This window comes from Triticum urartu, chromosome 5A (assembly GCF_056163025.1).
Source record: "Triticum urartu cultivar PI428250 chromosome 5A, HENAU_Tu73, whole genome shotgun sequence".
Classification (NCBI taxonomy): Eukaryota; Viridiplantae; Streptophyta; class Magnoliopsida; order Poales; family Poaceae; genus Triticum; species Triticum urartu.
This window is the reverse complement of record NC_141877.1, coordinates 85,871,844-85,899,397: the sequence shown is the minus strand read 5'-3', so window position 1 is coordinate 85,899,397 and position 27,554 is coordinate 85,871,844. Positions and strand designations below refer to the sequence as shown.

General features: G+C 41.8%; 1 protein-coding gene across 1 annotated transcript; it reads left to right on the top strand.

The window, feature by feature from the left end:
* The first annotated feature begins 21,028 nt into the window (after positions 1-21,028).
* On the top strand, positions 21,029-22,256 carry LOC125528240 (uncharacterized protein At4g22758). Its single transcript, XM_048692735.2, has 2 exons — positions 21,029-21,759; positions 21,846-22,256. Exons 1-2 carry the CDS (start codon positions 21,480-21,482, stop codon positions 22,037-22,039), a joined length of 474 nt encoding a protein of 157 aa, XP_048548692.1. The 5' UTR covers positions 21,029-21,479; the 3' UTR covers positions 22,040-22,256.
* The last annotated feature ends 5,298 nt before the right edge of the window (positions 22,257-27,554 follow it).

Below are 27,554 nucleotides of genomic sequence, written 5' to 3'. Positions count from 1 at the left end.
CAGCCACCAGGACCAGAAAGAAGAGAACCTCAGATTCTGAGGATGAGGACTATGTGGCTGTTAAGGAAGAGGCCACCTCAAAGAGGAAAGTTCTGAAAAAGGAATATGGCACAGCTGCTGCCACTAAGCCAGGAATGAAGCAAAAGGTTCCTGCCAAGAGAATTCCCATGTCAAAAGCCAGAACATCCACTCAAGAGACTTTGGGATCTGCACCCAAAGAATAGGTTGTGGCAGAGAAGAAAAGGAAGGAAAGGGTCAAGAAGACCACTGCCAGAGTGCTTGGCAGATCTTCAATAATGAGAGATTCTGAAGAAGAGGAAGAGGAAGAGTATGCGGCACCAGCACCCAAAGCTCAAAAGCTTACGGGAGATGCTATAAGGGCAGGGGCTACTCCATCTAAGCCCAAAACTGCTCCTAAGACTGTTGCTCCAGCTCCAAAGCCAAAACCCACGAGGAGCACCAGGAACATCCCTGCTGAGGAGAAGAACAAGGCCCCAGTGCCTCAAGCTACTAAAGAAGAAGATATTCTATGGTTTTGAGGAAGTTGAAGCCCAAAATTCCAATCACAATGATGCTCACCCAGTTGCAAACAACATGAAAATCAGGAAGGATTCAGGATTAAGGCTATGGAGAGAGTCGGATCCATATGCCACCAGGAGAAGGACTGTTGTGGACTACAGGTTCCATACAAAGGAACAGCAGGACTTCTATGAGACTATTTTACTTGACAAGAAGCCCATAGTGTGTGACATGAGATGGGTTGATTGGAAATTCATTGAGGAAAATGAAGATCACTTCCCTGGTGTATATGACAGGTTCAAGGCATGTGGAGTTGATGAGTTTGTGGCTCAGAAGCTCACAAAGTGGAATGATGAGCTTATTATGCAGTTCTACTCCACAGCTCATTTCTACCCAGATGGAAGGATTGTCTGGATGTCTGAAGGTGCTAGGTACCAGTCAACGGTTGAAGAATGGGAAAAATTGATCAATGCTCCTGAGGAGAATGAAGATGACTTGAATGTCTATGCCAAGAAGAAGAAGGATCACAACACCATGGCACATATGTACAAAGAGATCCCAGATGCTGCTCTTGAGACACACAAGTTTGGATCAGTACATTACCTTCTGTCAGGCTTGCCAACAATCAACTGGATCCTCAGTCACACTCTCTTGCCAAAGTTAGGTGATCACAAGATGATCAGAGGCCATGCAATTAACCTGCTTCACATATTTGATGTGCCTCAAAAGTTCAAAGTCATGAGCCTAATTATGGAAACCATAAAGAGAACAGTTGCATATCAGAAGAGAAGTTGTGGGTATGCCCCACAGATCCATGAGCTAATCAACTCCAAGATGGGCACTAGCACATATCTCTTGGACAAGGAACACATGCCCATCTACCCAGACTTTGAGGACAACACTATGGTGATGGATGAGAATGAACCATCTTCTGTGCAAGCACAAGCAAAGAGGGAGAAGGCAAGGACTGAAAGGCTGCAAAGATGCCAACCATTGATGAGGCATCTCAGTATCTTCTGAAGAGCAAGCAAGATCAGCTTGGCTACTTGATTGCCTACACTCTGAGGATTGAGAAGGGATTGGCCACCCTGACTCAAAACTAGGAGAGCTTGAAGAGGATCATGGATCAGAAGTTCTATGATTTAGATGTGAAGGTCACTGAGATCCAGTCAGTTGTTGAGCAACTTCAGGATGAAGTGCAGGAGAAGAAGGGCTCTACCACTGATGCTTTTGCTAGAGTGCCCAGAGGACAGAGATCTGCTGCAGTGCCTGTTACAGACACCAGAGCAACTTCATCTGCACCAGCTACAGCTTCAGTGCCACCAGCTCCAGCACCCACTCCACCAGCTCCATCTACATCAACTGATGCCTTCGTCCTTGGAGTTTTATCTACACCACCACCTGAAGACCAAGCCTGAGAGTCAATCTAGCATTATGCATTTTTTATGAACTTTTTGGTAACTTGTTGCCAAAGGGGGAGAAAATGTATAGATCATAGGCTTCGAGAGAGAGTGTTGCTTTTTATTCTCTCTTATTGTTTGGTGGTTGAACTTTGTTTATTTGCTTGTTTGAGATACTTTATGCTTGTGTGTGATACTTGGATGATCATGTGTTTGATCATATGCTACCTTAATATTTGTTGGATGACATTATCCTTTTATATCCCCATATGATCATTCACTTTGCTTGGTGATGAGTGCATGTATTTAATTATTATCATTTTGAGCGCTCCACCAAGATGTATGTGACGTGGAAGAGTAACCCATGTTCCTAACTCATTGTGCATTTGCAGTCCAAAGCAAATCTTAAACTATGCACAAATTTAGGGGGAGCTCTTGCTTTTCACATACTTCTCAAAGCGACAATGTTTTTCACTCTTATTATCATTTGTCGAAGCTTTGATCTATATGTTGTCATCAATTACCAAAAAGGGGGAGATTGAAAGTGCAACTATCCCTAGGTGGTTTTGGTAATTCCTAACAACATATAGCTCATTGAGCTAATGCTATTTCAAGATTAATATCTCAGGAAAGCTCAATGATTGGCATGGCATGGATGAGAAAAGTGGACCCCTCAAAATGCTAAGGACAAAAGGATTGGCTCAAGCTCAAAGCTCAAGACTCTACATTTTCTATTTTAGTGATCCAAGATCACATTGAGTCTATAGGAAAAGCCAATACTATTAAGGAGGGATGAGGTGTTTCTTAATGAGGCTCTTGCTCAAAATGCTTAGTGATATGCTCCAAAACCCTCAATTACTCTCTCACATCCACATATGACCTAAACCAAAAGTCAAACTCGGCCCCACCGATTCTTTCTATCCGGTGCCACCGAGTTCAAATGTCATAGCCACTGCCACAAACCCTAGGCAAATCGGTCTCACTGATAGGGATCTCGGTCTCACCGAGATGGGATTGTAATCTCTCTGTTTCCCTTCGTAACGTTTCGATCCCACTGAGATGAGAGATCGGTCCCACCGAGATTGCAGTGTAAACTCTCTGTTTCCCTTTTGTAACATTTCGGTCTCACCGAAATGAGCAAATCGGTCCCACCGAGTTTACCTGACCAACTCTCTGGTTAGCTTATTACCAAAATCGGTCTCACCGAGTTTGTGTAATCGGTCTCATCGAGATTACGTTATGCCCTAACCCTAACCATATCGGTCCTACCAAGCTGCATCTCGGTCCCACCGAAACTCCTAATGGTCACTAGCTTTGCTGAATCGGTCCAACCGAGTTTATCAATTCGGTCCCACCGAGATTGGCAAGTTGTGTGTAACGGTTAGATTTTGTGTGGAGGCTATATATACCCCTCCACCACCTCTTCATTTGGAGAAAGAGCTATCAGAACAAACCTACACTTCCAACTTACTTTTTCTAAGAGAGAACCACATACACTTGTGTTGAGGCCAACATATTCCATTCCTACCATATGAATCTTGATCTCTAGCCTTCCCCAAGTTGCTTTCCACTCAAATCCTCTTTCCACCAAATCCATATCCTGTGAGAGAGAGTTGAGTGTTGGGGAGACTATCATTTGAAGCACAAGAGCAAGGAGTTCATCATCAACACACCAATTGTTACTTCTTGGAGAGTGGTGTCTCCTAGATTGGCTAGGTGTCACTTGGGAGCCTCCGACAAGATTGTGGAGTTGAACCAAGGAGTTTGTAAGGGCAAGGAGATCGCCTACTTCGTGAAGATCTACCGCTAGTGAGGCAAGTCCTTCATGGGCGACGGCCATGGTGGGATAGACAAGGTTGCTTCTTCGTGGACCCTTCGTGGGTGGATCCCTCCGTGGTCTCGCGCAGCCGTTACCCTTCGTGGGTTGAAGTCTCCATCAACATGGATGTACAATAGCACCACCTATCAGAACCACGACAAAAACATATGTGTCTCCTATTGCGTTTGAATCTTCCAAACCCCTCCCTTTACATTCTTGCAAGTTGCATGCTTTACTTTCCGCTGCTCATATACTCTTTGCATGCTTGCTTGAATTGTGTTAAGATTGCTTGACTTGTCCAAAGTTGCTAAAATCTGCCAAGAACTAAAATTGGGAAAAGGATAAGTTTTATTTGGTCAAGTAGTCTAATCACCCCCCCCCCCTAGACATACTTTCGATCCTACAGCCGCGAGCATCAACACTCATCGGACCACATACATCAGTATGTATTATTTCCAACAAGTCTGTTGCTCGCTCCATTGTTCCGGAGAACGGAGTCTTAGTCATCTTGCCCATGAGGCATGGTTCGCAAGCATCAAGTGATTCATAATCAAGTGGTTCAAAAAGCCCATCAGCATGGAGTTTCTTCATGCGCTTTACACCAATATGACCTAAACGGCAGTGCCACAAATAAGTTGCACTATCATTATTAAACTTATATCTTTTGGCTTCAATACTATGAATATGTGTATCACTACTATCAAGATTTAGTAAAAACAGACCACTCATCAAGGGTGCATGACCATAAAAGATATTATTCATATAAATAGAACAACCATTATTCTCTGATTTAAATGAATGACCGTCTCGCATCAAACAAGATCCAGATATAATGTTCATGCTCAATGATGGCACCAAATAACAATTATTTAGGTCAAAAACTAATCCCGAAGGTAGATGTAGAGGTAGCGTGCCGACGGCGATCACATCGACTTTGGAACCATTTCCTACACGCATTGTCAGCTCGTCCTTAGCCAGTCTTCACTTAATCCGTAGCCCCTGTTTCGAGTTGCAAATATTAGCAACAGAACCAGTATCAAATACCCAGGCGCTACTACGAGAATTAGTAAGGTACACATCAATAACATGTATATCAAATATACCTTTCACTTTGCCATCCTTCTTCTCCGCCAAATACTTGGGGCGGTTCCGCTTCTAGTGACCAGACCCTTTGTAGTAGAAGCACTCAGTCTCAGGCTTAGGTCTAGACTTGGACTTCTTCACTTGAGTAGCAACTTGTTTGCTGTTCTTCTTAAAGTTCCCCTTCTTCCCTTTACCCTTTTTCTTCAAACTGGTGATCTTGTTGACCATCAACACTTGATGCTCCTTCTTGATTTCTACCTCCATAGCCTTTAGCATTGCGAAGAGCTCGGGAATCGTCTTATCCATCCCTTGCATATTATAGTTCATCACAAAGCTCTTGTAGCTTGGTGGCAGTGATTGAAGAACTCTGTCAATGACACTATCATCAGGAAGATTAACTCCCAGTTGAGTCAAGTGGTTGTGGTACCCAGACATTCTGAGTATATGTTCACTGACAGAACTATTCTCCTCCATTTTGCAGCTGTAGAACTTATTGGAGACTTCATATCTCTCAATCTGGGCATTTGCTTGAAATATTAACTTCATCTGCTGGAACATCTCATATGTTCCATGACGTTCAAAACGTCATTGAAGTCCCAGTTCTAAGTCGTAAAGCACGGCACACTGAACTATCGAGTAGTCATTAGCTTTGCTCCGCCAGGTGTTCACAACATCTGGCGTTGCTCCTGCAGCGGGTTTCACACCTAGTGGTGCTTCCAGGACGTAATTCTTTTGTGCATCAATGAGGATAATCCTCAAGTTATGGACCCGGTCCGTGTAATTGCTACCGTCATCTTTCAACTTAGCTTTCTCTAGGAACGCATTAAAATTCAACGAAACAACAGCACGAGCCATCTGTCAACAACAACATAGACATGCAAAATACTATCAGGTACTAAGTTCATGATAAATTAAAGTTCAATTAATCAAATTACTTAAGAACTCCCACTTAGATAGACATCTCTCTAATCATCTAAGTGACGACGTGATCCATATCAACTAAACCATGTTCGATCATCACGTGAGATGGAGTAGTTTTCAGTGGTGAACATCACTATGTTGATCATATTACTATACTATTCACGCTCGAACTTTTGGTCTCAGTGTTCCGAGGCCATATCTGCGTATGCTAGGCTCGTCAAGTTTAACCCGAGTATTCTGCGTGTGCAAAACTGGCTTGCACCCATTGTATGTGAACGTAGAGCTTATCACACCCGATCATCACATGGTGTCTCAGCATGACGAACTGTAGCAACGGTGCATACTCATGGAGAACACTTATACCTTGAAATTTAGTGAGAGATCATCTTATAATGCTACCGCCGAACTAAGCAAGATAAGATGCATAAAGGATAAACATCACATGCAATCAATATAAGTGATATGATATGGCCATCATCATCTTGTGCCTTTGATCTCCATCTCCAAAGCACCGTCATGATCACCATCGTCGCCTGCTTGACACCTTGATCTCCATCGAAGCATCGTTGTTGTCTCACCAACTATTGCTTCTACGACTATCGCTACCGCTTAGTGATAAAGTAAAGCAATTACATGGCGATTGCATTTCATACAATAAAGCGACAACCATATGGTTCCTGCCAGTTGCCGATAACTCTGTTAAAAAACATGATCATCTCATACAATAAAATTTAGCATCATGTCTTGACCATATCACATCACAACATGCCCTGCAAAAACAAGTTAACATCCTCTACTTTGTTGTTGCAAGTTTTACGTGGCTGCTATGGGCTGAGCAACGATTACGAAAACTAGACTTTCTCAATTTAGAGACTTCAGAGCAGAAGAAAAAATGGGAAAATTCCACCATCTCCCAAAAAAAGATGTGGCAATCTTGAAGAGAAAATTATCTACCTTGCAAAGGTATCTCGGCGGGATCAAATATATGACGAGATTGCCAGACATTGTGATCGTCCTTGGTCAGCAAAAAGAGTATATAGCTCTTCGGGAATGTGCCATTTTGGGGATTCCTACTATTTCTTTAGTTGTTCTTACCTACGCATCAAAAACCACAATGTGGTATAGTGATTGCTTTTTGATCTTCAGAAAGAACCCTATTCAATGAATCCGATTCAACTAAAGTTGGAGAAACTGACACCCACTAGCCACCTATGTGCGAAGCACGTCAGTAGAAGCAGTCTCGCGTAAGCGTACGCGTAATGTCGGTCTGAGCCGCTTCATCCAACAATACCTCTGAATCAAGAATCAACTAGTGACGGCAAGAAATATGTATATACCCATGCCCACAACTCCTTTGTGTTCTACTCGTGCATATAACATCTACGCATAGACCTGGCTCGGATGCCAGTGTTGGAGAATGCAGTAATTTCAAAAAAAATCCTACACACACGCAAGATCTATCATGGTCATGCATAGAAACGAGAGGGGAAGAGTGTTGTCCACGTACCCTTGTAGACCGTAAGCGGAAGCATTATGACAACGCGGTTGATGTAGTCGAACGTCTTCACGATCCAACCGATCCTAGCACCGAAGGTACGGCACCTCCGCGATCTGCACACGTTCATTTCGGTGATGTCCGGTGAACTCTAGATCCAGCTGAGTGTCAAGGGAGAGTTTCGTCAGCACGACGGCGTGATGATAGTGATGATGAAGCTACTGGAACAGGGCTTCGCCTAAGCATTGCAATGATATGACCGAGGTGGATTATGGTGGAGGGGGGCACTGCACATGGCTAAGACAATTGTGAACTTGTGTGTCTATGGCGTGCCCCCTCCCCCGTATATAAAGGAGTGGAGGAGGGGGAGGGGCCGACCCTCTATGGCGCGCCCAAGGGAGTCCTACTCCCACCGGGAGTTGGATTCCCCCCCCCCCTTTCTCTAGTTGGATTAGAGAGGAAGGAAGGGGGAGAGAGGGGGAAAGGAAAGGGGGGGCGGCCCCCCACCCAATTCGGATTGGGCTTGGGGGGCGCCCCCTCCTAGGCTCCCTTCTCCTCTCTCCCACTATGGCCCAATAAGGCCCATATACTTCCCGGGGGGTTCCGGTAACCTCCCGGTACTCCAGTATATTCCCGAACTCACCCGGAACCATTCCGATGTCCAAACATAGGCTTCCAATATATCGATCTTTATGTCTTGACCATTTCGAGACTCCTCGTCATGCCCATTATCACATCCAGGACTCTGAACAACCTTCGGTACATCAAAACACATAAACTCATAATACTGATCGTCACCGAACGTTAAGCGTGCGAACCCTACGGGTTTGAGAACTATGTAGACATGACCGAGACTCATCTCTGGTCAATAACCAATAGCGGAACCTGGATGCTCATATTGGTTCCTACATATTCTACGAAGATCTTTATCGGTCAAACCGCATAACAACATACGTTGTTCCCTTTGTTATCGGTATGTTACTTGCCCGAGATTCGATCGTCGGTATCTCAATACCTAGTTCAATCTCGTTACTGGAAAGTCTCTTTACTCGTTCTGTAATGCAACATCCCGTAACTAACTCATTAGTCACATTGCTTGCAAGGCTTATAGTGATGTGAATTACCGAGAGGGCCCAGAGATACCTCTCCGATACACGGAGTGACAAATCCTAATATCGATCTATGCCAACTCAACAAACACCATCAGAGACACCTGTAGAGCATCTTTATAGTCACCCAGTTGCATTGTGACGTTTGATAGCACACTAAGTGTTCCTTCGGTATTCGAGAGTTGCATAATCTCATAGTCATAGGAACATGTATAAGTTATGAAGAAAGTAATAGTAGTAAACTAAACGATCATCGTTCTAAGCTAACAGATGGGTCAAGTCAATCACATCATTCTCTAATGATGTGATCCCATTCATCAAATGACAACTCTTTGTCCATGGCTAGGAAACTTAACCATCTTTGATTAACGAGCTAGTCAAGTAAAGGCATACTAGTGACACTCTGTTTGTCTATGTATTCACACATGTACTAAGTTTCCGGTTAGTACAATTCTAGCATGACTAATAAACATTTATCATGATATAAGGAAATATAAATAACAACTTTATTATTGCCTCTAGGGCATATTTCCTTCATTATCATGCCTTTCCACTACTTATGTAGGACAACAACGGGAGTGGCCACCATTTTCCACCGAGGTTAGCTTCATCACTCGACTTGTACTCCCCCCGTCGTTCCATAATGTAGTGCATATAGATCCAGACATGGACACTTGTTAGCTTCTAATATTGACTTGTTTCTTGTAGGTACATATGCCCTTGGCAATGATCCACGCATCGACCCTTTTTGCGTATGGGGCAATGAGATATTCATGAACAAGCATCAAGTGAGGAAATTGATAAGGATTATTAGCAAAAAGATACGTATGGTGGCAAACAAATTATTTGTTTATGCTCTATCCAACACAACAGTGAGCTGTAGGATGGTAACTACAAACTCTGCAGCCTTCTCTTTTTACTGCCCATAATGAGTTGTTAGACAACAATGTCTGAATCTTTTTCGTTCGCAGTGGTTCCCGAAGCAGTTCACTCAAGATTACCTCGCAAAGTACATGATTGGTGGACACGCAATGAAGATTAAAGTATTTCATCCAGACTACAATGAGCATCGAGAAGTCGTAATGAAGACAGTGAAGGATGGACGGGCAGCCATCACAAGGGGTTGGCCTAGAGTCGTGCGCGCATTACGCATGGAGGAGGGCACAATATGGGTATTCCGCTTCACCTTCTCCAGCGACCAGAATGTCTTTCGCCTCTCTCTTTACAGTCTTTAGTACAAATGTGGTTCATCATTCTTTACTTGGTGCTTCTGTCGTTCTTCAGTATATGTACATGTGCATCGAATTATGCATTCGTGGTTGAACCTATATTTGTAATAAACATGGTTGGATATGAAATAAGCGATTGCCTACTTTAAAATTCAAAACATGTGATTTTCAAATTAGGGATTAATTGGGGATTACACTGCACACAGTTTGTGAAAGCGAAATGTCTGCGATAGACGTGGACATCAGAAACGTTTCTAGGATCCACTACATGTGCGATCAATCTCCACTGCACACACGACCTTTTCTTGAAAACTGTTTGTGTTAGGCCACCTTGTGCAAATGTTTACCACATAAAAATTATGTGTGATGGACAGCCTTTGCCACGCAGTTTCTTTTACACACTGTGTGTGATGCATTCGATAACACAAATGATAAAATTGTTAATATCGTGTGCAATGGCAACGCTATCACAAACGATTAACGGGGAAAATTGTGTGTGATGTACCTATGAACGGAAACGTTTTCCTTGAAGCTACTGTGTGGGATGTACATACGAATGGGAACGTTCAGCGGTGACTGACTGTGTGGGATGTTCTTGCGACCGGAAACAATTTCTCCTTTATAATTGTATTTTTTAGCTCTACTGTATGTATTTTTGTATTTGAGCGCTCGTCTGTCGCACACGACCTCATTTTGTCGAGCGTGTGTGCCAGGAGGGCATATCCCCGACGGTTTCTGGGTCGTGTGGGAAGGATCCCCCTATCGCCGTCACTCACTAGGCGATGGTTCCAAATGCCATTGCAGAAAGGGGTTAAAAATTGTTTGTATAGCACGCGTACCAGTTAGATATGATCAACATAGATATGTTCACCATTGATGACCACCCATCTCACGTGATGATCAGACATGGGTTAGTTAATTTGGATCATGTATCACTTAAATAACTTGAGGGATGTCAATTGAACTGGGAGTTCATTAGTAGTTTGATTAATTGAACTTAAATTTATCATGAAATTAGTCTTAATAGTTTTTGCATATCTATATTGTAGATCAATAGCTCGCAATATAGTTCCCCTATTTTTGATATGTTCCTAGAGAAAAATAAGTTGAAAAATGATAGTAGCAATGATGCAGACTGGGTCTGTGATCTGAGGATAATCCTCATTGCTACACAAAAGAATTATGTCCTTGATGCACCGCTAGGTGACACACCTATTGCAGGAGCAGATGCAGACGTTATGAATGTTTGGCAAGCTCAATATGATGACTACTAAATAGTTTAGTGCGCCATGCTTTACGGCTTAGAACCGGGACTTCAAAAATGTTTTGAACACCATGAAGCATATGAGATGTTCCAAGAGTTGAAATTGGTATTTCAGACTCATGCTTGTGTCGAGAGGTATGAGACCTGATACGTCTCTATCGTATCTACTTTTCCTAACGCTTTTCCTCTTGTTTTGGACTCTAATTTGCATGATTCGAATGAAACTAACCCGGACTGACGTTGTTTTCAGCATAACTACCATGGTGTTGTTTTTATGCAGAAATAAAAGTTCACGGATTGGAACGAAACTTTGCGAGGATTTTTTATACAATAAAAGAGAATTTCTGGAACCACGAACCACCGGAGGGGGGCACCTGGGTGGGCACAACCCACCAGGGCGCGCCCCCTCCAAGCGCGCCTAGGTGGGTTGTCCCCACCTGGTGGCCCCGTAGACCTCAACCCTGACACTATAAAATCACATATTCGGAGAAAAAATCAGGGAGAAAAAATTATTGCGTTTCACGAGACGGAGCCGCCATCACCTCCTGTTCTTTATCGGGAGGTCAGATCTGGAGTCCGTTTGGGTCTCCGGAGAGGGGGATCTTCGATCTTCGTCATCACCAACCCTTCTCCATCGCCAATTCCATGATGCTCCCCACCGGGAGTGAGTAATTCCTTCGTAGGTTCGCTGGTCGGTGAGGAGTTGGATGAGATTCATCATGTAATAGAGTTAGTTTTGTTAGGGCTTGATCCCTAGTATCCATTATGTTCTGAGATTGATGTTGCTATGACTTTGCCATGCTTAATGCTTGTCACTTTGGGCCCGGGTGCCATGATTTCAAATCTGAACCATTTATGTTATCACCGTTATATCTATGTTCTAGATCCGATCTTGCAAGTTATAGTCACCTACTACGTGTTATGATCCGGCAACCCCAGAGTGACAGAACTTGGGACACTTCACGGTGATGACCGTAGTTTGAGGAGTTCATGTATTCACTATGTGTTAATGATTTGTTCTGATTCTCTATTAAAAGGAGGCCTTAATATCCCTTAGTTTCCAATAGGACCCCACTGCAACGGGAGGGTAGGACAAAATATGTCATGAAAGTCCTTTCCATAAGCACATATGACTATTTATGGAATACATGCCTGCATTATATTTATGAACTGGAGCTAGTGCCATATCACCCCAGGTTATGACTGTTATATGATGAATATCATCCAACGAATTCACCGATCCAATGCCTACGAATTTCTCTCAAAATGTTCTTGCTAAGTTACTACTGCTATTGTTACTGTTGCACTTGCTACAAAATCATTCCTATCACTGTTACTGTTACTATTGCTGTTGCTACTACTATCAAAACTATCATACTACTTTGCTACTAATCACTTTGCTGCAGATAATCAATCTCCAGGTGTGGTTGAATTGACAACTCAACTCCTAATACTTGCAAATATTCTTTGGCTCCCCTTGTATCGAATCAATAAATTTGGGTCGAATACACTACCCTCAAAAATTGTTGTGATCTCCTATAATTGTGGGTTATCAAGACCTTTTTCTAGCATCGTTGTCGGGAAGCATAGATATATTTGTTGCGTCACTTGGGATTATTATCAATTTATCACTATGAAGAATCTGAAGGACGCTAAGACTAAGACTTTTCCCTCTAAGACGAGGGGAGGTAAGGAACTGCCATCTAGCTCTGCACTTGATTCACCTTCTGCTATAAGTAGACTTGCAACACCACCACATGCTATCAATCTTGTTATGTCGCAAGTTATTGATGATGCTACTTCTGCTATGAATGATACTCATGATGATGCTAGTACCTTGCTTGATGATAATGTGCCACTAGGTGAATTCCTTGATGACCAAATTGCTAGAACTAAAGCTTTTGAGAATGCTAAAACTGATGAAATTGTTGAACTGATGAAGAGCTTGAAACTGAAAATCTTGAAACACCTATTAGATCTAGTTCTCCTAGATATGAATTGCCTAAAATACCAGAAGGTTATGTTATGGATGAGGAGACAAGTAGAGACTTTCTTGCTTGCAATGATAGGGATGATCTTAAGACATTATTATGCAAACTGAAAGAAAAATCTTTGAATGCTAGAATGAAATGTGATCCTAAGATTGCTACTTCACCTATATTTGTTGATGATAAGGATTATGAATTCTCTGTCGACTCAGAGTTAATTACTTTGGTGGAATCTGATCCTTTCCATGGTTATGAAACTGAAACTGTTGTGGTACATCTTACTAAGTTGAATGACATAGCCACCCTTTTTTCTCATGATGATAAATTCCCTATTATTACATTCTCAAATTATTTCCATTCTCATTAAAGGGTGATGCTAAGACTTGGTATAATACTCTTGCTCCTGGTTGTGTGCGTAGCCCCCAGGATATGATTTATTACTTCTCTGAAAAATATTTTCCTGCTCATAAGAAACAAGCTACCTTACAGGAAATATTTAACTTTGTGCAAATTGAAGAAGAGAGTCTCCCATAAGCTTGGGGGGGATTCTCCAATTGCTTAATGCTTTGCCTGATCATCCTCTTAATAAAAATGAAATACTTGATATCTTCTATAATGGACCAACCGATGCTTCTAGGGATTTCCTAGATAGTTGTGCTGGTTGTGTTTTCAGGGAACGAACTGTTGAACAAGTTGAAGAACTATTGAATAACATATTGGAAAATTATGATGATTGGACTCTTATCGAACCACCACTTAAACCTACTCCGAAGAAGAGGGGTATCTTATATCTCAGTCCTAAAGATATGCAAGAGGCAAAGAAATCAATGAAGGAAAAATGTATTAAAGCTGAGGATGTCAAAAATTTACCTCCTGTTGAAGAAATACATGGGCTAGATACACCACCACTGCCTAAGGTGGTAGAGGTAAATTCTTTAATGAAATTCAATGACAATAACAATCCTTATAATATGCATACTAGTCAAAGCCTTTTTGAGTTTGATAATTACATTAGAAAACAATATCACTTCAATGCAAATGTTATGAAAGAACTGAAATACAATTCTGATATGATTGCTCGCTTGAGTGACTTGTTATTTAGAATTACGAATGATGTTAGAGGTGTAGGGAAGCATGTGCCTCTATGGTTCAAACTCAATTAGAACAAGTTGCTAAATCTCAAAGAGAATTGCTTGATGAAATTAACAATAATATAAATGACTTTGTTGTTAGTGTAGCGGCTAGAGGAGGTAAAATGACTCAAGTGGGGGAACGTAGCAATAATTCAAAATTTCCTACGTGTCACCAAGATCAATCTAGGAGATACTAGCAATGAGAGAGAGGGAGTGCATCTTCATACCCTTGAAGATCGCTAAGCGGAAGCATTACAAGAACGCGGTTGGTGGAGTCGTACACGCAGCGATTCAGATCGCGGTCGATTCCGATCTAAGCGCCGAACAACGGCGCCTCCGCGTTCAACACAAGTACAGCCCGGTGACGTCTCCCGCGCCTTGATCCAGCAAGGAGAGAGGGAGAGGTTGGGGAAGACTCTGTCCAGCAGCAGCACGATGGCGTGGTGATGGTGGAGGAGCGTGGCACGCCAGCAGGGCTTCGCCAAGCACTGCAAGAGACGAGGAGGGAGAGGGATAGGGCTGCGCCAAGAGGGAGAGAGACTCGTGTGTTGGGCAGCCCCAAAACCCCCACTATTTATAGGAGGAGGGGAGGAGGGTGCACCCCCTCTAGGGTTCCCACCCCTAGGGGGCGGCAGCCCTAGATGGGATGAAGGGGGCGGCCTAGAGGGGGAGAGGGGGGCGCGCCCTAGGGTGGGCCTTAGGCCCATCCGCACCTAGGGTTTCCCCCCTTCTCCTCCTAGCTGTGCCTTGGGCCCTGGTGGGAGGCGCACCAGCCCACTCAGGGGCTGGTCCCTTCCCACTCTTGGCCCATGCAAGCCTCCGGGGCTGGTGGCCCCTCCCGGTGGACCCCCGGAACCCTCCGGTGGTCCCGGTACATTACTGGTGACGCCCGAAACACTTCCGGTGGTCAAAACCTCACTTCCTATATATTATTCTTTACCTCCGGACCATTCCGGAACTCCTTGTGACGTGCGGGATCTCATCCGGGACTCCGAACAACATTCGGTAACCACGTACAAACTTTCCCTATAACCCTAGCGTCATCTGACCTTAAGTGTGTAGACCCTACGGGTTCGGGAATCATGCAGACATGACCGAGACAACTCTCCGGCCAATAACCAACAGCGGGATCTAGATACCCATGTTGGCTCCCACATGTTCCATGATGATCTCATCGGATGAACCACGATGTCGAGGATTCAAGCAATCCCGTATACAATTCCCTTTGTCAATCGGTACGTTACTTGCCCGAGATTCGATCATCGGTATCCCAATACCTCGTTCAATCTCGTTACCGGCAAGTCACTTTACTCGTTCCGTAATGCATGATCCCGTGACCAATTACTTAGTCACAATGAGCTCATCATGATGATGCATTACCGAGTGGGCCCAGAGATACCTCTCCGTCATACGGAGTGACAAATCCCAGTCCCGATTCATGCCAACCCAACAGACACTTTCGGAGATACCTGTAATGCACCTTTATAGCCACCCAGTTACGTTGTGACGTTTGGTGCACCCAAAGCATTCCTATGGTATCCGGGAGTTGCACAATCTCATGGTCCAAGGAAATGATACTTGACATTAGAAAAGCTTTAGCAAACGAACTACACGATCTTGTGCTACGCTTAAGATTGGGTCTTGTCCATCACATCATTCTCCTAATGATGTGATCCCGTTATCAATGACATCCAATGTCCATGGTCAGGAAACCATGACCATCTATTGATCAACGAGCTAGTCAACTAGAGGCTTACTAGGGACATGTTGTGGTATATGTATTCACACATGTATTACGGTTTCCGGTTAATACAATTATAGCATGAAAAATAGACAATTATCATGAACAAGGAAATACAATAATAACCATTTTATTATTGCCTCTAGGGCATATTTCCAACATCAAGAACCACTGTATCCTGAGGGACACCCAAAGAGAATTGAACAAGACTCTCAAAGTATTAAAACTGGTGCACCTAGTCCCTCTAAAAAGAAAAATAATAGGACTCTGCATGCCTCTAGTGAACCTGAAATAGAAAAATCTCCTCATGCTACTAATGATGTTTCTATTTCTGATGCTGAAACTCAATCCGGTAATGAAAACTCACCTTCCGATAATGAAAAAGATAATGAAAAATATAATGAGGAGGTTCATGAAGATACTCAAACAAATGAAAAGAACCAGACAATGATGTTGAAATAGAACCAGTTGTTGATCTTGATAACCCACAACCCAAGAATAAAAGGTATGATAAAAGAGACTTTGTTGCTAGAAAACATGGTAAGGAAAGAGAACCATGGGTTCAAAAACCTATGCCTTTTCCACCTAAGTCAACTAAGAAGAAAGATGATGAAGAATTTGAACGCTTTGCTGAAATGCTTAGGCCAGTCTTTTTGCGTACCCGCTTAACTGATATCTTAAAAATGCCTCCTTATGCAAAGTACATGAAAGACATCATCACCAACAAGAGAAAAATACCGTAAGCTGAAATCTCCACCATGCTTGCTAATTACACTTTTAAGGATGGAGTACCTAAAAAACTTGGAGATCCGGGAATACCAACTATACCTTGCTCCATCAAAAGAAATTATGTGAAAACTGCTTTATGTGATTTAGGAGTAGGTGTTAGTGTTATGCCTTTCTCTTTATATAAAATACTTGATTTCAATAAACTCACACCTACCGAGATATCTTTGCAAATGGCTGACAAATCAACTGCCATACCTATCGATATTTGTGAGGATGTGTGTGTTGTTGTTGCAAACGTTACTATTTTAACTGGCTTTGTTATACTTGAGATGCCCGAGGATGACAACATGACGATTATCCTTGGTAGACCCTTTTTGAATACTGCAGGGGCTGTTATTGATTGCAATAAAAGCAAGATTACTTTTCATATCAATGGTAATGAGCATACAGTGCACTTTCGAAAGAAACAATTCCAAGTGAATGGTGTTAATGTTATTAAAAAATCTCCGACAATCACTATTGGAAGTTTTCAACTACCTCTACCTACTGTCAAAAAGAAATATGAAATGCTTATTGTTGGGGACATTCATATCCCCGTTGAGGTAATTTAGTGTTTTACGAAAGTTCTTCGGTTTCATGCTAATCGAAGATGGTTGTTAATAAGACTTGATCAACCTTATTAATGAAACATTTTTTAGAGGTATGGAGTTGATGAATTTAGTAAGCACTACCTTGTGTCCTTTTTTTGTTTTTTGCTTTTATTAGTTAAATAAAATAAAATAAAATGCTATGTTTTCTTAGTTTTCTGAATTTCATGTGCAATAAAAAATGACCCAAAAATAAAAGTTCTCAGAATGCTCTGAAAATTTAATACGATTTTTTATGAATATTTCTGAATTTTTGATGCAAATAACATAAGAGGGGGCTGCACCAGGTGGGCACAGCCCACCTAGGCGCGCCAGCACCCCCAAGCACGTCCTGGTGGGTTGTGGTCCCCACGTGGGCCCCCTCACTTATCTATTCATCCCATGTCATCACCTACCTCCAGAAAAAAAATCACCATTGCTCTCTCTCTCTCTCTCTCTCGTGTTCTTGCTCTCAAACCGCGTATTTCAATGTCTTTGCTTGAAGCACCGTTCCCGAAACTGTTTCGGGGGATTGTTGCTTGGTATGTGACTCCTCCGTTGGTCTAATTAGTTTTTGCTTTAGTGGTTTATATTTTGAATAATTAGTTACTCTTGGTGTTGTTGTAGATGAGTTTGCATGTTGAATTCTTAGAGTTCTAAGTAGTTTGAATGCTTGATATGGCCTCTATGCATCCCTATGAGTAGTTGCTATCATTCTTGTGAAGTTTTATTGAGAAAAATTTTGTGGACTAAATTTTTTTTAGAATTTTGTTCATAGGAAAAAAGATGAGCTTATTTAGGAAGTTTGCTTCCAAGAAGAACTTCAAGGGAGTTATTGGGGAGTCATCTGACACTGATCTCCGCACCTGGAGAATGGCGGAGGTATGGCCGTGTGAATGGCCTCATAACTCATTCATGGAGGGAGCCGGAATCCGTCAAGAGTTTGCACAATATGCTGCTAATGTCGGCCTCACCGACTTCATCGCAGCTGAATGTGAATATTATCATCTCCTCACAAATTCCTTTGTGCAAAGTTTTCATTTCTTAAGTAGGAATAACCCTCCTGAGGTGCAGTTTAATCTATATGCTGAAACCCGTCAGATACCACTTACTGAATTTTGTGACATATGCTTGATCCATTCTGATGGGGATTTAAGAGAGCCTAGGCCCACAGAGTTTGATAGTTTTTACCGCATTCCGACAGCGGGGCATGATAGAGGGGTGTCAGGTGTCACATCCACTAGCTTGCATTTTCATGTTGTGCATTACTTTGCTCTATTCATTGCGAAGTGTTTGCTTGCTAGGGAGAAGGTAGGTGCACTTAGTGCCCCAAATTTTGTTGTCTTACACCGTGCACTTTATGGCGATAACACTTATAGCTTGGGAGCTATTGTGGCACGTCGCCTCCACATCAACAGGTCCAAGGGTAAAATCCATGGCGGTAATTTATGCTACTCGCCTAGCGAGTCACTTTAACGTTCAAATATGCCATCATGATTATTCCTTGCCCAAGGTTTACCTAGACCGCCAGGCTATGGCACATCACCACTTTATTGATAGCGAGAACACCACTATGGATGTTCCTTATAACTTGGTCTTTAGTGAGATTACCCGTGATGTTATTCTGTTGCCTGCACCTGCTTTGTTTGATCCTATTGCCAGGGCGGATACATGATCTTGCCAGAGGACATTGTCGCCTACCGGAACAACCTTGTTGCGGTAGAGGAGGAGCCTCAGGAGTGGGACCCTCAGGTGCCCGCTCCTCAGCACTTTAACATGGGACATGATGGCTTCTTCAAATGGCTTGGGGGAGTGTGTATTTCCACCAACATTACATTCATGTTCACATATTTTCATTCCAGTTGTCGGTGTCCATACTTTTTCACTGTACTATCCATGTTAGATTTATTTTCTCGCTTTCTTCTTGTGTGTTTGAAAAACTTTGAGAAAATCCAAAATTATTTCCTACTTCTTTTCGGTTTTTCTTTCTAGTCTAGTTAGTTGTAGTATTAAAAAGAAAACCCCAAAAGATTTCCTCGTTCTTCTTTTGCTTGTTGGGAGCTTTCCCGTGTAAATAGTTTTTCTCACTTTTGTTTTTCTTTCTTTAATTTGTTTCTTCTAGAAAAACCAAAAGCTCCAAAAATATTTTAGTGTGTTTCTCTGAATTTCTTTTCCATTTATTGAGTCATACCGAGGAAGAAGACCACGATGAAAATGTTGAGTGGCTCTCTTATGCATTATTGTTGATCTAACAAATAGCCCATAATACTTTGTCTTCTCCTTTTGAATAAAATGTTTGCAGATTCCAGCTTAGTCCACGACACTCTTGCACTATTATCATTTTTTTATCATTCGGTCGTGCAACTATTTTGATAAAAACAACACATGGCAACAACCATCAATCTTCCAAACGGCGCTATGTTAGTCTGGTTGCTTTCTCCCGTTACACCCTTAGCCAAACGTGTGGAAATGTAAGGGGTCGACATAGGAGCCGGGCAACCCAGCTTCGGCATCCCTGTTATTAAATCACACTATGTCTGGCCAGACGATGATGGATACCGTAACATCGAGAGGGCCCTAAGACTATCTCTCCATCGCCAGAGGATAAAATCTCAATCTTGAGGTATCGAGTTCCTTATCCTACTTTTCCATGAACCCATAAGCCACCGTAATAGCCACCCAGTTATGAATGACGTAGAACTAACCCCAAAGTTCATGAAGCAAGCATGAAGGAACTTGGTACCCTGGTGGTCTAAGGAATTATGCAAGCGTTAACTTTCTCTGTGTTATTTACCATTAACTTGTGACAAATGGATCTCATAGCATAACATCAATTTGGGTCGATTCAACACAAGTGTTCTTCTAATATTGTGTCCTCAAAGTTGCCGACATAGACATGCCCATGATCAAGAAAACGTGATCATCATGCAATACTTGAGCTAGTCTTATAGACACGACTAAGAATACATTTTATCATTTATTTTCCACACATGCATATGGGTTTTCCTCTAAGACTTTATGGATATACGGACTCAAGGACCATTGCAGTTATAGCACAATATATAAGCATAATTACAAACTTGAAGATAAATAATAACTGTTATTATTGTCTCTAGGGCATATCTCCTACAATATTGTCGTCACACCAAAATACCATTCGAGAAAAGGAGGGAACCACAAAATTTGGAGTCACGTCCCCATTGGGGGCAAAATGCAACTTTGGCGGAGGAGCGGTGCAACTTTCTCTAGAAAATCAAAGAGGAAGGGGCGTTGTGGTTGTGGGGCAAGGAAGCGGTATGGGGTTAGAGGGTAGGGGTGTGAGCATATCTATGTTTGTTGTCGGGAAAGCAACATTTTTCCCTAGCGTCACTGCCGAGACTCCATTAACAAGTGTGTGTGAAGAGAAGTCAGATTGGGTGAGGAGGAGGGATGTGGGGGTCATTGTGTTCTTAAGGCTAATGGAGTGAGAGGAGTAAGACGCCCGTTGTGTAAGGACGAGGCAATGCGCTTGCTTTTCTTCTTCCTTTTTTTGCCTGAAGACATGTGGGGAGGTGAAGACTAGGCGAATGTGCTCATGCCAGACATAGAAGGCACGAGGGAATAGGGCTTTCTTTTCGAGTATCAGCTGGTATATATTTATTTTCCCTTTTAGCGTGTAGGCCGTGAAGCGCTAGCCAACACATCTTCGTTAGTTAGGCGTGTCTTTATTTTATAGATAGATATAATAATCACATCTAATTAAATGCGCCGGTATCGAGAAAACCTTGCGTGTACGGGCAGCTTGGGAGCCAAGGATCGTCCCAACCGCGTGGACGCCCTAGAACGGCATCCACCCGTCCATCCACCGCCACCAACCGCCCAGATCGACGCGCTCTCTCTGGAGTCTGGAAGCAAGGAAGACCAGCGCAACCCCGTCTCACCACGCGGCCGCCGCCTCAGCCTCAGCGGAGCCGTGCCTTATATTCCGTCCCCTCACGCTTCGACCCCTTCACAAACGAAACAGACCCCGTCTCCTCCTCCTCCTTCCCCTCCTCTCTCGCCGACGGGAGCCCAGATCTCCTTCCCCGCCGCGCCGCGACGACGAGTTCCGCCCCCTCGTGAATGGTGGGAACCCACACGATCTCCGCCTCCCCCTCCTCGCCGCCGCAGACGGAGAGGGACTCCTCCGCCTCCTTCCGCTGCTTCGGCGCTTGCATGCAGGGCTGGTACCACCGCTGCATCGGCCTCGACCCCTGAGCGGCCCTCCCTCCGTCAGCGACCCGGCGCGCCGGACCTTCTTTCGATTCCCCCCTCAACCGTCCCTGGTTATTTCACCTCGAGTTTTTCCCTGCCAAGAAGAGAATTCATCAGAAAAGAAAAGAGAGGAACACGCAAGCGATTTTGATTGATAGGTTTCGTTTGATTTCATTGATTGACCGTCGCTATGGCTGTTGCTGTGCCGTCGACGCTGCCGATGAAGCTTAGGAAGGTTGAGCCCCGTGGCAAGGCGGCGGCGGCGGGGGTTGCCGGCCGGGCGCGCGTGCTGGTGACGGTCACCGTCCTCGGCAGCGCCGGCCCGCTACGGTTCCTGGTCGACGAGGGCGAGTCCGTCAACGGACTAATCCGCGCCGCCCTCCGCTGCTATGCCCGCGAGGGCCGCATGCCGCTGCTCGGCTCCGACGCTGCCAACTTCCTCCTCTACACCGCCAATGGCAGATCCGACGGTAAGCATGGTTCCATCATTACAGATGGATAATTTACTCTAGTTCTTGGCTAGCACGTCCCTGAATTCCATGTTCGTTCATTGCAGCCCTCAAGGCCGATGAGAGGATCAGCTTCAATGGATGCAGGAGCTTCATGCTCTGGCAGAAGACCGTCGCCGACAACAATGGGTCTGAGCCGGTGGTGGCTACGACGGTTAATTCTTCCCCAGGCAGAAAGGGGATCAGCGGCTGGAAATTTGGCCTAAACAAGATCCTTCTCAACTTCAGCTTCAAGGTGTGAGCCATCGATGAGTTCAAATACAATAAGTGCGCTTGATTCAGCGAATCATTGCTGTAATCGGCTGTCAATTTTACTGCATTGGGAAGTCTGTTGCTTCGTTTTTTTTTTTTTGGTTCAGTTGCTGTTTCATCGTCCTCTACATGTAATGAGATTATAGTTCGAATCATACATTCAGAATTGTCCAATGTGAAACTTATATGCATTGAAGTTACATTTACTCTGGTTTGGTGCTTATGCTGTGTTTGTGTGCATCGAATATAAGAATTGCGTATCCTACCCGAAGGAATGAGTTGTTTTGGCTGCACTTCTATAAACCAAGTGGTTATTTGCAAAAAAATTGTGATGATCCAGTGCTAATAATATGCTGCCATTTGTGTTTGATACATCTAATATGCTGCCATCTGTGAGAACTCAGTACTTATTACATGCTGCCATCATCTAGTTCTCGAATCATTCCTTTGGGTAGAATGCCACGCATCACTTACTCATCAGTTCTCAAATCAACAACAAGCAATGACATGTGAATTTCCACACACCTCAATGTTTGGCATACATATTAGGATTTTTCCTGTTGTCTTATTCGTTGATTCATAGGATTTTTTCTAACGACTTCTTTACTATATCTAATCCTTTCCTTTTTCAAATCCTTTGTTTTTGCTATGATGCAATCAAACAACTTCATGTAGATTGATATGAGCATGACATTCCAATCGTATGTTTTTTTATTCCTCTGTTTTTAGAATCCTGTGAACCAAAGAGGCCCTTACCTAATATGTTGAAGAACATTTAAAAAAGAAACTGTGAAATCATGTGTTGTGCGTTAAAGGCCGTGGCTTCAGAAAACCACGAATTCTGATAGTGACATGGATCGCCAGAAGTTGACGCAAGCCGGAGTTGTACCAGGCAGACCATACAAATGGATGACAACAACGTGTAGCTGTTGCTGTTGTGGTGTCAGCTGGATAATGGCCCCTTCATAAATGTGGCTTTTTTATTTTAGATCATAAATGTGGCTGTCATCTGTAATAGCCGGCGAATGCATATAAACGGCTTAACACCTTGTTTATGGCATGCCAAAGCGTGGTTTGCTTGTGGGAGCTGATTGTAGAGAATTCGGTAATCCTGATCCAGCTAGTTGAATAAATCGTGTTCGTCGTACCAAACGTTTTCTACTCCCACGAGCGACAAGGGTTTCACTGCCTCCCGCAGATGTTTTTAGTTTGTTTGGCCAGATGTCGGCAACTACTTGAAGATGAAGTAAGGTTCTTCTTGCCTAGCCTCTTCTGTTCATCGGCGGCGGATGTTGTTTTGCTGTGGTTGTCTTTTGAGGCGCCTTTGTCCCACTAGTGAAATCGTTCCTGGGCAGTCTAATCATGGTGTATGGTTAATAGTTGGAAGTTTTTTCCCAAAAAGAGAACTTGTTGAAAGAAAATAGTCACTTTATTGTTCTGAAAAATAATTTTAGATGGTTTTTTAATCGCCGGTAGGTGGTCTACCAATGGGGGTGTAAAAAGTTTTTTATTTTGAATATTTTCTGAACATATTCATATTTTTCAAAAACGCAATCATTTTTAAAATATCTATTTTTTGAATAGAAGGAAGATTTTTTGAAAATTATGAATATTTTTTGCATTCATGAACAGGAATGAGAATATTTCTTGAAATTCTGAACCTTTTGAATTCCTAAAGAATTTTAAAATCGATTTTTTTTAATTCTGAACAATATTTGAAAATCCCAAATAATTTCCGTGAACACAATCATTTTTCAAGTTCCAAATAATCCTTAAAAGTTTTGAGCATTTTTTAAAGAAGGGAACTTTTGAAAAAAATGGAAAATAAAAATAAAAATAAAAAACCGAAGACAACCGGTAAATTAACATCATAATAAGAAACAAAAACAGAAAATCAAACCCAAACCGGTGCCCAAAACTAGGATTTGTACAACGCTAAACGGATCAACCCAGTTAACTTACTCTAAGCCAGCTCTGTAGGCAGGCCGATAATTTGCCGCACATAGCGGCAAATAGATTTTCCATACATATCACCACCCAATCTAAATTTTTTATGGGAAGAACCCGAGCTTTACTATGGAGATACAAAGCCTGGGGGCAGCAGGAGCCAAACATGGTGGCTTGGATGTAAAAGTAGAGACATTCTAGCAATATTATGAGCATCCACATTGTACACCATTATTTCATGTTTAAACGAAACATCTCGTAACACCTTCAGGAGAGTGCTTAAGCACTTGTGTTTTCTTCACATTGACATGTATGAGGCGTACTCTCATGCAAAGGCTCGGGTTGACCATCGTAGTACTACATGTGTTTCGTTCATCTGTATTGTTTCATCTCCTCTAAAAAAACCAGTAACGTATGGTTTTAAAAAGTGAATATCCCTTTTTTGATAGATTTAAAAAGGTTATGAAATAAAAAATGTTAACAAGTTTTAAGAAAGTTCATGACTCAAAAAAGTTTTGTCAATTCAAAAAAAGCACATGAATTCCAAATAAGTTTAAGAATTGGAAACAAATCCTGAATTTGAAAATGTTCATTGTTTTGAAAAATTATTATAAATATGAAAAATGTTCACGTTCTCGAATAAGTTTGTGGATTTAAACATATTCACAAATATTTTTTAGAAAATATTGATTTCAAAAATCTTAAGAATTGGAAAGAATCAAGCATTCAAAAAATGTTCAAGGATCTGAAAAAATATTAACAAACTCGAAAAAGTTCACAAATTTGAAAAATCAACTTGTGGATCTAAAATAAGTTTGTGATATGAAAATATTCACAAATTTAAATTGATGAATTTGAAAATAAAATAAAATAAACCAGAATAGAAAAACGTAAAAAGTAAAAAAGGTGAAACACAAAAACAAAAGAAAAAAGGATAAAAAACAAAAGAAACCAGCCCAACAAACATGTGAGAACCTTCTAGAAGGTTCCCAATACCAATGAATTGGAGACTAACATGGGCTGGCCTGCTTAGGAGGCAGCCGAAAAGGTTCATTTACCTTGCGTACGCGTAGCATAGTATCTAGTGCGTTTTGCTCAAAACAAAAAATATAGCGCGTTAAGCGTCAAATAGCATTTGCACTCCTTCAGCTTGCACGTGCCTTCAAAATTACAAATTAAGGAGTATTTTTTGTAAATGTCATTCTCATTTATTCATGTTGCGACAAGTGGTGCACTCCTATGGTTTTTCTTTTTTTCGTATATTCAATTATTCAAAACGTTTTAAATCGTGCGTCCAAATCTTCAACTGTTTTCACCGTTTGATTCCTCCTGTCAAGATCTTCAAAACTAGATACTCCCTCCTTCCATCTATATAGGGCCTAATGCGTTTTTCAAGACCACCTTTGACTATTGATAAGATTAATAATATATGAGATGTATAATGTGAAAATTATATCATTGGAAGCTCCTTTCACGTACGAATTTGACGGTATGCTTTGTGTAACTTGCATGTCATATATTATTGATCTAACACTCGGTCAAAGTTAGCCTCGAAAAACACATTAGGCCATATATAGATGGAAGGAGGGAGTACCATGTTCATAGATTTTGATAAACCTTCTTTACAAAAAAGTTGAACTGGGAACATGTTTTTTTCTTCTAAAAAGGCACAACGATGCCTCTCGCAAAAGTAAATTTGTGCCTTCATGAGGAGCACATATGACATATGTGCCTCTTGTGGAAGAAAAAAGAAAAGTAAACATGTTTTTTTCCTTATTTCCAAGAGGCACGATCATACCTCTCATGAAAGTAAATCCATGCCTCCAAGAGAAGTAAATCTGTGCCTCTTGCAGAAAACACACACACATTTTTTCCTTTTCCAAGAGGAACGACTATGTCTCTCGCGGAAGCAAATCCGTGCTTCCATGAGAGATAAATTTATGCCTCTCGCAGAAGAAAAAACCCGCATATTTTTCCTTTATCAAAAAGCATGACTGTATCTCTCGTGGAAGCAAATCCCTGCCTCCACTAGAAGTAAATTTGAGCCTCTCGTGAAAGGACGAAAAATGTGTTTTTTCCTTTTCCAAGAGGCACGGCTGTGCCTCTCACGGAAAAAAATTTGTGCCTTCATGAGAAGTAAATATGTGCCTTTCGTGGAAGGAAAAACTATATTTTTTTCCTTTTCCAAGTGTGCCTTTTGTGAAAGCAAATCCGTGCCTCCACGAAAAGTAAATATGTGCCTCTCGCAGAAAAAAAATGTGTTTTTTCGTGCATTTTTTTCTTCACATTTTTGGTCCAAGACCAAAGAAAAACCGGGGGGAAACTAAAAGCCAAAAAATCAGAAAAAATCATCTAAAAGCCGATAATGAGTACAAAAAATGAAAAGAAAATAAAGAGGGAGCATCCAGAGCGCGACAAATGGTGACGGCTGAGAACACGTCAAGTGGCGCGCTCCTAGCCCACCAAAAGTGACCCTTGCGAGGACTCCCAAAGGAATACTCGTTGATTAGTTGCTGTTGCGGGCCTTGGGTAAAGATAAGCAAAAAATAGTGAGGCAAATCAAGCACACGAGGCCTCTTGTGGGTTGGCAATATCGTCTTCTTTTAAATTCTGAAAATAAATGTGGTTTTTTATTAATTAAATTTGTTTCGAGGCAAAAATATTATAGTTTAAAAAATGTAAACAATGTATATTCCGATTTCCAGACAAAATTCCCAAGTTCAAAAAAAATCTAGAAAAATGTGCAATGACTAGAAAAGTGTTTCCAAATTTCAAATTATGATCTATAATTTTTTTTAGGATTCTTTAAAACATATAAAATATTAACAACAATGATTTTGAAAAAAATATTAAAATAATTTTAAAAGTATCATGAATTTCAAAAACCTTGAATAAAATATTCATGTATTATAAGAACAATGAGAAATAAAACGGGAAAAGGAAAAGGGAAAACAACAGAAAAATGGGTCAAAAAATAGATAAAGAACATGGAAGAAAAGAAAAAAAGAGAGAAGAAAAAACGATGTAGCAATCACCAAATTGCTTGAAAAATCCTAAGGAAAGGTCGCTAAACAGGCCGACCTATATAGCACTCCCCATATGCGATTACCGGTCCTATTCTATGCTATGTCATGAGATAAGATGATTCATATTTGTCGACCATTGCCAATGTTAAGGAACCTAGGTGTACCCTTTCACGACAAGGGGCTCAACCCACTTAGCTAGTTCGTCGGTGGTAACCGGGTAACATATCCGGTGCACCGAGCATTTGGTGCTACAAGTCACCCGATCTGAAAAAAAAGAAATATTTAAAGTTGATGAAATTTTGTTAGGATGCAATTACAATTCATATTTACCATTGTATGAAATTTTAAATCCAATTTAAAATATATATCAATAAATAAAAAGACAAATCATAGTTTGAACATGACAATGTGAATTGGGTCTTCACTTTGGCCTAGTTTATTTATCATCAATGAAATTTTTCATTTTGTTTCTCGTGTCATGGTTTCACTTTGGATGTCAGGGATTCTTGTTGCTACTACATTATACAAAAT

Excerpts from the sequence above, each read along its gene's own strand:
- LOC125528240 (XM_048692735.2), top strand. The coding sequence starts at position 21,480 with ATGGCTGTTGCTGTGCCGTCGACGCTGCCGATGAAGCTTAGGAAGGTT. Across the intron at positions 21,760-21,845 it reads CGCCAATGGCAGATCCGACG|CCCTCAAGGCCGATGAGAGG; the intron begins GTAAGCATGGTT and ends CGTTCATTGCAG.